The 8,827-nt window shown below is 41.4% G+C and overlaps 2 protein-coding genes across 2 annotated transcripts; both read left to right on the top strand.

The window, feature by feature from the left end:
- The first annotated feature begins 365 nt into the window (after nucleotides 1-365).
- LOC125513926 (large ribosomal subunit protein bL19cz) lies at nucleotides 366-3,604 on the top strand. The gene is made up of 4 exons (XM_048679139.2): nucleotides 366-809; nucleotides 1,279-1,365; nucleotides 1,447-1,577; nucleotides 3,354-3,604. The coding sequence occupies exons 1-4, from the start codon at nucleotides 468-470 to the stop codon at nucleotides 3,460-3,462; spliced, it is 669 nt and encodes a 222-aa protein (XP_048535096.1). The 5' UTR covers nucleotides 366-467; the 3' UTR covers nucleotides 3,463-3,604.
- Nucleotides 3,605-3,870: 266 nt separating this feature from the next.
- On the top strand, nucleotides 3,871-8,294 carry LOC125513925 (Plant VAMP (vesicle-associated membrane protein) family protein). The gene is made up of 9 exons (XM_048679138.2): nucleotides 3,871-5,059; nucleotides 5,166-5,231; nucleotides 5,325-5,395; nucleotides 5,514-5,595; nucleotides 5,682-5,797; nucleotides 5,914-6,051; nucleotides 6,162-6,188; nucleotides 6,952-7,026; nucleotides 7,847-8,294. Exons 2-9 carry the CDS (start codon nucleotides 5,180-5,182, stop codon nucleotides 7,982-7,984), a joined length of 699 nt encoding a protein of 232 aa, XP_048535095.1. The 5' UTR covers nucleotides 3,871-5,059; nucleotides 5,166-5,179; the 3' UTR covers nucleotides 7,985-8,294.
- The last annotated feature ends 533 nt before the right edge of the window (nucleotides 8,295-8,827 follow it).

The following is an 8,827-nucleotide window of genomic DNA, read 5'->3' as shown; positions in this document are numbered from 1 at the left end:
CCGGACATGGGCACGGCGGAACCAGACGAGCTCCGTTTAAAGATATGTTTTATGTTGCTTGTAATAATATGGATTTGAGGTTTCTAATTTAAAATATCCAATTGTAGAATCAAATATTTAAGACATGGTCGGTCATTATCTGCTGACGCGCATAAGCGCGTTCACGAGCGTTTAAGAGGTCGAATTTGCAAGTCCAGGTGTAGACGCTCTAACCCGCACCCGAACACAGCGGGTGGCACGGTGAGAATTTTTTTTTACGCCAATTGTCATCAGCTTTAGTACAATGGATGGTTCAGATCGTTTACGACCTCTGGATAGAACGTGGGCCTACATTCAGCGGCACTGCCCTTCCAACAAAAAGGATAACGTTCATCCCCCAATCCTCCCCCGCCCCCGTCCGGCACCTCTCTCGCTTCTTCCTCCGGCCCATGCGACGGCATTGACATCTTTGCCCGCCTGACCTTTCGATGGCCGCCGCCGCCACCGCCGCCGCCGCAACCGGCACACTTCTTCCCCACGCACTATTGAATCACCGCTCGCCTCCACCGCCACAGCTCCTCGCGCTTTCCTCCTCCTTCCGCCGCCTCTCCTTATCCACCTCCCATCGCCGGAACACCCATTTAGTCGCCCATGCAGACGCCGGTGCCGCAGAGCCGGAGCCCGCGACGGAGCCTGCTCCTGAGGGCGAGCCTGTCGCTGCCTCTGCTGACTCCGAGGAGGGGGAGGCGGAGGGGGCTGTCGCATTGGCGGAGGAAGAGGAGGAGCCGGCGCCGAGGCCCAAGCCGATTAAGTTCGGCGAGATCATCGGGGTAAGCATCACTTCCCCATACATTGCCTCTTCGGTTTGTAGAAATGCAAGCCGCCGGTCAAGTTAGGCTGAATTGTTGGCGGTGGAGAAATGCAGGTAACGAAACAGCATGCCATCGAGGGGTATCATTTCTTAGCTTAATATGCAAAATTGTAATCTCGATATGAATAGTTTTGAGTTGTCTGTTGAGTTGCTAGGAGCATAGTCTCTCGAGCACCATCGCATTAGGTTGTACTAACATATATTGTGAATTTAGCAACGCAAATATAACTGTTTTTTCTTGCTGAGGTTCAGATAGGAGAAGATGTGTCTTGCTAAAATAAGTTTCATGATTGCATTAGCATGCGTGAATGGAGTCTGGTCGTTCTTTGGATTTCTGTATGCTTTTACTTGTTACATCCAAGACCATTTTGGTTTTTTGGAGCGCTTGACGTGTGATATACTATTCCCTGAATTATTTGGTACCATAGATTCTGAACAAGCAGTTCATCGAGGAGGCTGAGAAGGTGAAAGTGCTTCCGGATTTGAAGCCCGGTGACATCATCGAGCTTAGAATGGTGAGATTGTTTGCTACTCTTGAATGTGGTTTTATTTTCTTATTTGGGGGTTATTGATGTCCTAAGCAAATGTTGTTGCAGCAACGTCCCAACAAGAGGAGATTGTCTCTCTTTAAGGGTATAATCATTGCAAAGCACAAATCTGGTGTTCACACCACGATCCGCGTCAGGAGGATTATTGCCGGTGTTGGAGTTGAAATTACATTCCCCATGTAAGTTGAGTTTACTTAATTTACCGAGTTTTTCATTTAATGTGGATACCCTCCCATGTATCAAATGGTGACAGTGAGTTTGTATTGAATCTATATTGCAAAACATTTATGTGTATCTTTTGTTCCCTTCAACAAGAAATTTGGACTATGCACATGTCTTTCTACCGGCATACTAACCTTAGTTATATCAACATGTGTATATGAAACTTTTGAGTTCGTTGGCCTTCACATACTTGGTCTCAGGTACTTTAGGTTTTCTAATGTCCACCTTAAAATGGTTGAATGGCTATTTGTATCAATTTTACAATGAATTGAGCACCCAAGATACTTTTCTCACGATCTGTTTGGTCTAAGATACTAGTGCGTAGGTTAATTTGGAATTTCCCTTTGAATGTTTGAAGAGAGAAGTGCATATTACACCCCTCAACTCTAGCCCTAGTCTAATATACAACCTCCAACTCCAAAACCGTCTAATCTGCAACCTCCAACTCTTAAAACCGGCCAAAATTCAACCCTCCTCTCCCCTTGACCGGTTTTGACCGGGTCCGACCCATTGACTGATGAACAGTAAATTTGAAAATAATGGAAAATTCAGAAAAATAAAAAAAATTGTAAATTCAAGAAATAGTTGGGAACAAAATTTTAAAAATAATTTCGACTTTTCCACCGTGCGAACAGTAATTCAAAAAAAGTTTGAACTTTTGGAACGAAAATTTTCCCTCGGTCACTGTTCACGCAGTGAAAAAATGATTTTCCTGATATTTTTTTACTTTTTTGAATACTGTTCATGCTGTTTACAGTAATTCAAAAAACAAATCCCGGTGAATTTTGTTTCCAATTTATTACCTCCGGGTACATGTAAAAAAAACTGAATTTTTAATACTGTTCACCGGTGAAAAGTCGAATTTACTTTTTTAAAAATTCTGTTCCCAATTTTTTTTTTGAAATACTGTTCATCCGGAGGCAAAAAATGCTTTCTAAAATTTTATTTTTCTGAATTTTCATTTTTTTCCGAACTTACTGTTCATCAATCAATGGGTCAAAACCGGTCAAGGGGAGGGGAGGGTTGAATTTTGGCCGGTTTTAAGAGTTGGAGGTTGCAGATTAGACGGTTTTGGAGTTGGGGGTTGTATATTAGACTAGGGCTAGAGTTGAGGGGTGTAATATGCACTTCTCTCATGTTTGAAAGGTGTGAAGCATTATTGCTCAAAATGCATTACTTACGTCCGTACAGAAGAGGCAAATTTACGAAACCAGTTAATTGATGCAACTTGGAATTTTCTATGAAGGATTGGATAGCTATCAAGTAGGAGTTGAATTCAATTAATCGCCGATATAGTCCTTTCGTACTTAAACAGCTCATTGCGGAATTCTGTTTGGCATTGACATTGTTGCACTATCATGAATGTGAAACTTTGGATTAAGCAAGTACTTCTCCGTTACTCTTATTCTACTCACTACTCAGATGGGGTTATCCAACTTACAAATGCTCTCATTTCTGAAAATAAAATAGAAGAGTCTATTTGCAACACTTTGCATATTGCTGCTGTTGAATGTGTTTATTTGCACACATCTTCCGTAGTAACGAGAAAACAGCTGGCCCATCGTCTCATGTGTAAAAATTGAAATCATATGAGCAGTGGCCCTTTATTTGTGCTAAATATCATGTTTTGCTTTGCGTGCACCCGGAAATAGAAATGCTTGAAGACCAAACACTGTCCAGACTGGATCCCTGCAACAGAATGATACTTACTGAGCCTATACATTCCATTGCAGATACTCACCAAGGATCAAGGAGATCAAAGTAATCAGACACAAGAAGGTGAGGAGGGCAAAGTTGTACTACCTGAAGTACAAGCTTCCCCGTTTCTCAACCTTCAAGTGAGATTAGACTCGCAGCTTCTCACACTAGCATGTCGATTTCTCCTTGACAAACGAGTTTTCACAATCATGTTCAGATCTGTGCATCCACTGTAATGATCTCTGAACCTCAAGTTGCATAATCTTACATCTTTTTTCGATTGACATATATTTCGTCTTGCGGTGGAGGAGTGTACTTGTGAGTGTATAAAATTCCTACCAGCGCTCCGGTATGAATATGATGATGTTTATTGCGCCCTTTCCTTGCTCCCAGCTACCCACCAGAGTCCCAACTGTTCTTTTTTTGAAAGGCACCAGAGTCCCAACTGTTGGTTAACAGTACGTAACGCTGCTGTTATGAAAGAAGAACAGTGGTTACGAAATAGTAGGTCTGGGCTCTTATGTACTCCTATATAATGAAGAAGGGTTGAAGTTTTCTGCAGTACCGCTGGTTGGTTTGATGGTGAGTCATGTCGTATCAATTTTCTCTCCAGCTTAGGAAACTTGCACCTAGGGGTTAGACGACATTGGGTGTCTATGTGCCCGTGGCATTGCTGCCCTGGAAACTCACATTGCTTGCTCACTCCAGAAACACAATAAAGTTTCACTTAGCTAGATATATGTATGGCATGGAGGTTTCATGCTATTGCTATGCTAGGTGTAGTTTTTATATTTATTTTTTGCTGGACCATCTATGATTTTCGTACTGGAGTCTGGAGGGTTAAGCCTACTTGGTAGCATCATCCAGGACCAAGTTTTAAGTTAGGGAAAGTTTAGCTCTTAAGCTAAGGCAAAGATTAGCTCTTGTTTCATTAAAGCAAGCAATAACTGGGTCCTACGTTGCTGATTTTCTCGTGTCTTATCGCTAACGGCGAAAATGATTGAAAACCTCGTCAGCTACTACAAGCAATTTTTGTTGTGTAGGGCGCCTACCGTGAGTACAATAAGAGCAACAAATACTGCGATTATTCGTTGGGAAGAGTACCGAACGAAAGGGCAAATTATTATAATCGGACAAGAATATCCTTCCGATCCCCTTTTTGTACTTCTTAATTAGTAATGTGCAATGTAGGAGTATTTAATCACTATGGCCTTTTACGTTTTCTCAGTGGGCAAAGGCAAGTGGCAACATGATCTCACTGTCTCTCTTACGCTCGAATTTTTCTGGTGATTTATTACATCAAACATGTAAGAGAAATGTACTACTACAGTATATAGATTTGCTTGAGAGAGCAAGCGATTCATCTCCAGTGCATCCGGGTAAAAGTTGCTCCCGAAACATGATAAAAAATCACATGCCAAGTGGCCTTGACAAGAGCACACGGAAAAAGTAGTAGCATAAAATCACCAACCACCAATAAAAAAATGATTAGATAAAGGAGGAGTGCTGTTCACTCGCGGGAAAAAAGGGGGGAGAGGAAAACGCAAACTGCCAGCCACGGGCCCAAGAAGTGAGTGCTGCCCCGTCAATGTCGCCGGGAGGCCAAGAAAGGCAAAGCGAACCCATTCATTTCCCTCTTTCTTCCTCCCCTCCGTCCTCCCTCCCTCCCCATTTCTCCCCCGAATCGCTGCTCGTCGTCGATTTCCGCTCCGGCCCGGCTCCTGCCTTCCTGGAGAGAAAGGTTGGGACGATCCTCCTCTGAACCAGCAGAAACCACCTCCTCCTATGTCTCTTCCAATGCAAACGATTCACGAGTGTGGTGGTTTCTTCCCCGTTTCCCGCGTCAGGTTCAGGCGCCGCAATGGTGGGAGGGGCGCTGATCTCGGTCTACCCGGACGACCTCACCTTCCTCTGTAAGTTGTTCCTGAGATTTTTCTCCGCATTCTGCGAAATAAAAAACCTCCGTGGTTTTCTCTCCGTTGGTTGAACTGAATTCTTGTGCCTAGTCGAGCTGGACAAGCCGTGCTACTGCAATCTCAAGGTGGTGAACAACAGCGAGCACCATGTCGCCTTCAAGGTTCGTGCCATTTCCATTCCACGGCGCGGGACGGACTCTGGTTTTCCGCCGTGCGTTCCGGTGAAGCTCTTGGAGAAGATCGAGGTTCAGGTTTGATCAGAATTCGTTCGTTTTTCAGGTCAAGACGACGTCTCCGAGGAAGTACTTCGTCCGGCCGAACGCCAGCGTCGTCCAGCCGTGGGATTCTTGCACGATAACAAGTAAGAATGCATACATGCATACATACTCCAGGATTCTTCATTTGGTTCTGATGTGCGCGCATCTGCCTTCTTGTTTTGGGTTATAGTTACCCTACAGTCACAGAAAGAGTACCCTCCAGATATGCAATCCAAGGATAAATTCTTGATTCAGAGCACCAGGGTGGCTGCCAGCACCGACATGGATGAAATCCCCCCTGACACTGTGAGCATAAATAAAACTCATAATCACTGGTTTCTATGATCTAGCATCGCAATGTCATCAGAATAAAATGATTGGGATTCCACCAACTATATTCCACCTTTGTATGTATTCCTCAGTTCAACAAGGAGACTGATAAGGTGATTGAGGAAATGAAGCTCAAGGTTGTCTACACATTGCCCAGTGGAAGCTCGGACGACTCTGGTGTTACATCTTCAGCAAATAGGAGCTTCAAGCAGGGCGGCGACGATCTCTCGGTGAGATTGGCTAGCTCTATCATCTACGTAGGAAACATATGTTGGATCTGCTAATAAAAATTTAGTACAAAGGCTAACTGTATTTCACATGTTTATGCTTTACCTTGCAGATGCTGAAGAATGCGAGCATTGAAGAGGTAACCCGCTCTATCCAAACAGAAATTTCGCATGTTTATTTAGAAACCTGACCAAAAAACTGCTAGCAAAGACATTTCCCCTGATGAGTTCTGAGAAAGAATTATTCTACCATTTAGACTTGACAGACTTGAAGCCTCTACCAAACTCTGTAATATTGCGCTGCGCACTTCCAAAAAATATACATTACATTCATCTTAGGATCTTTTTAATACTTTGCAGTACGTTTTTGCACTGAGGTAGTTGCTGTAGTCTTGCAAATACTATTTCTCTCTTAGATTCTTAAATGCAGAAGAAAATACACGCTACCTTTTCTTATATAAAATTGTGAAAAGAGCAAATATTGGAAATAGGACAATGTTCAAGCACCATCAAATCATTGTTGAAATCAGCGTAAAGTTGATCGAGCGTGAGAAAAGGTACCTATGCTTCCAGGCCGGTGTCATAATTGAGGTAGGAAGGGATGCCCAGAAGCCCACGGGCATGTTGCCCTATGTACATAGTTAATTGTGCAATGGGACCAGAATTCGGAATTTTTTACCCACTTTTGTTCATCTGGACCAGAGTATCTTCCTTTATCCTGATTGACATATTCCAACTCAAACTTTTTTTCCCAAAAATCATGATTCTAAAGTGTGTCCTGGATGAGATATGCTCACTGTGCAGCAATTAACTTTTATGATCAAGCTGTTACTAATAAAAAAACATATTATGCGAACCTTTTGTCCTTTTTACTCAGTAAATTGTTCCTTTCCTTTTATCCAGATCCAGACAATACAGCGTCTGAAGGACGAAAGGGATAACAATCTTCAGCAAAATCAACAAATGCAACGTGAACTGGTGCTGTACATTGACCTTTTCACACTTCATGTCGTTTCTACTCACTGTTTTAGTTCAGTTCAGCTCCTAGTTTGCTTAAGCATATTAACATTTGGATTTTGATGCTTTTTCTTGTTTCTCGTTGTTTGAATCCATAACTAAATATGTAAAAGGCAGATAATGATAAATATTATTTTATAAAAAAGTATGACCTTTGAGCAAATGCAAAAGAATATGTTGGTCCTTGATGAGTAACAAGTTTTTTGTTTTGCAATGTGTCATTAATCACATTTCATTTTTATAAATATAAAAAATTGGCTTGATTACCATTTTTCCCTTGCCATAAGTTACTTTGTGGATGTTTTAGCAGAAACAAAGTCAAAGCACTATATTATTTTGTCCTTTGTCCTACTAGATCATTTATTTATCGAGAGGACACAGACTAAGAGCTGGACCTTGGAAATGGGAAACCAAGTCACTATGGCGTTAGCTCAATTTTGGAGTGAAACTAGATTGCCAAAGGGTAGTGGGCCAGTTAAATCAGACTTGATACTATGGATATGCCATGGTGCCTACTGTTTCGTTCTTTTTCTGCCAGCAGTTAATATGGTCACTTTAGACGTTGATATAACAGAAAATGAACAGAAATGTGAGGTGCCACCTGCCAATCATGCTAAGTTTATTTCCATATTTTTATTACTTTTGACTCTAAAATGTAGATTGGCGGTTGATATCGAAGTACTAAACCTAGGTTAACTTCTGCATGAAATGCTGATTGCCTACATATACGTCCTCGCTTATATTGGATTTATCCCTAAATATAAAAAAATTAACATTTCAGGACATGCTGAGGAGGCGTAGAAGCCGCAAAGGTGATGCTGGTTTCTCTTTGACATTTGCTGCTTTTGCTGGGATCATAGGTCTCCTGGTTGGGCTGTTGATGAGCCTCATCTTCTCTTCCCCTCCAGCGACTGCTTAGATGCCAAGATTGAAGCCTAGAGTAACAGTATTCAGCTCAGTTTCCAGATGCTTGGGGAGAAAGATTAAAAGTTATATTACTCTAGTCTCAACTATCATTCTTTGTTCTTTGCATTGTAGGTATACATGCCTTATCACAACGGGCTTGCAATGTTTAGCCCGTGTTTGCTTCGTCTTCCATTTGTATTTATATTCCTCTACTGTGTATTTTTTTCTGTATAATTAGTTTGGCATATATCAGGAAGACAAATGTATGCATTCACCTATTAGAAATGTAAAGGCTGAAAAGGAAGCATGTGTTATCTATCCTAGTGACCCTCTTTCAAAATGTAGGGCATATTTTGTTCCTAGACTTTGATCAATAGTATGTAATTTGTTTTATACAAAAATTGATAGAAACACGTGTTCAAAAACATATTTTCCATCTCATAACAATTACAGAATATAATATACAAAAATTACGGTCAAAATACAAACTTAGAAAACCAAAATATGAATATGCCACATATCTGACTTGGGGGAGTAACTTTAAGAAAACATGTTTGATAATCGAATGAACTAGCTGACGCATGGACCATTCTTATGTTTAGAGCCTCATTTATTTAGTGGATTATAAAACATGGGAATAGGAAAAACTTAGACTTTAATATCATGAGATGGGAAACACAAAAATATGCAACTAAAGTTGTTTGATCACGCCACAAGAACAATGCACAAATTACTTTGAAGAATTAGGTGTTCTTTTTTTTTGAAACAAGGCAAAAGACTTGCCATTTTCATTTAATAAGAAGAGGTTAACAGACATCGCCAAGCGGCGGAAAAGCAAAACAATTACTCTCGCGGT

The sequence above is a fragment of the Triticum urartu genome, chromosome 6A (genome assembly GCF_056163025.1).
Source record: "Triticum urartu cultivar PI428250 chromosome 6A, HENAU_Tu73, whole genome shotgun sequence".
NCBI lineage: Eukaryota > Viridiplantae > Streptophyta > Magnoliopsida > Poales > Poaceae > Triticum > Triticum urartu.
The sequence above is the reverse complement of the archived record's forward strand: the minus strand, read 5'-3'. Positions and strand labels throughout refer to the sequence as shown.

Bases quoted from the DNA above. Each gene is read 5' to 3' on its own strand.
- LOC125513926 (XM_048679139.2), top strand. From the start codon at position 468: ATGGCCGCCGCCGCCACCGCCGCCGCCGCAACCGGCACACTTCTTCCC. The intron at 1,366-1,446 runs GTGAGATTGTTT...ATGTTGTTGCAG, and splicing joins ACATCATCGAGCTTAGAATG to CAACGTCCCAACAAGAGGAG. The intron at 1,578-3,353 runs GTAAGTTGAGTT...ATTCCATTGCAG, and splicing joins GTTGAAATTACATTCCCCAT to ATACTCACCAAGGATCAAGG.
- LOC125513925 (XM_048679138.2), top strand. From the start codon at position 5,180: ATGGTGGGAGGGGCGCTGATCTCGGTCTACCCGGACGACCTCACCTTC. The intron at 5,596-5,681 runs GTAAGAATGCAT...TTTGGGTTATAG, and splicing joins GGATTCTTGCACGATAACAA to TTACCCTACAGTCACAGAAA. The intron at 6,189-6,951 runs GTAACCCGCTCT...CCTTTTATCCAG, and splicing joins AGAATGCGAGCATTGAAGAG to ATCCAGACAATACAGCGTCT.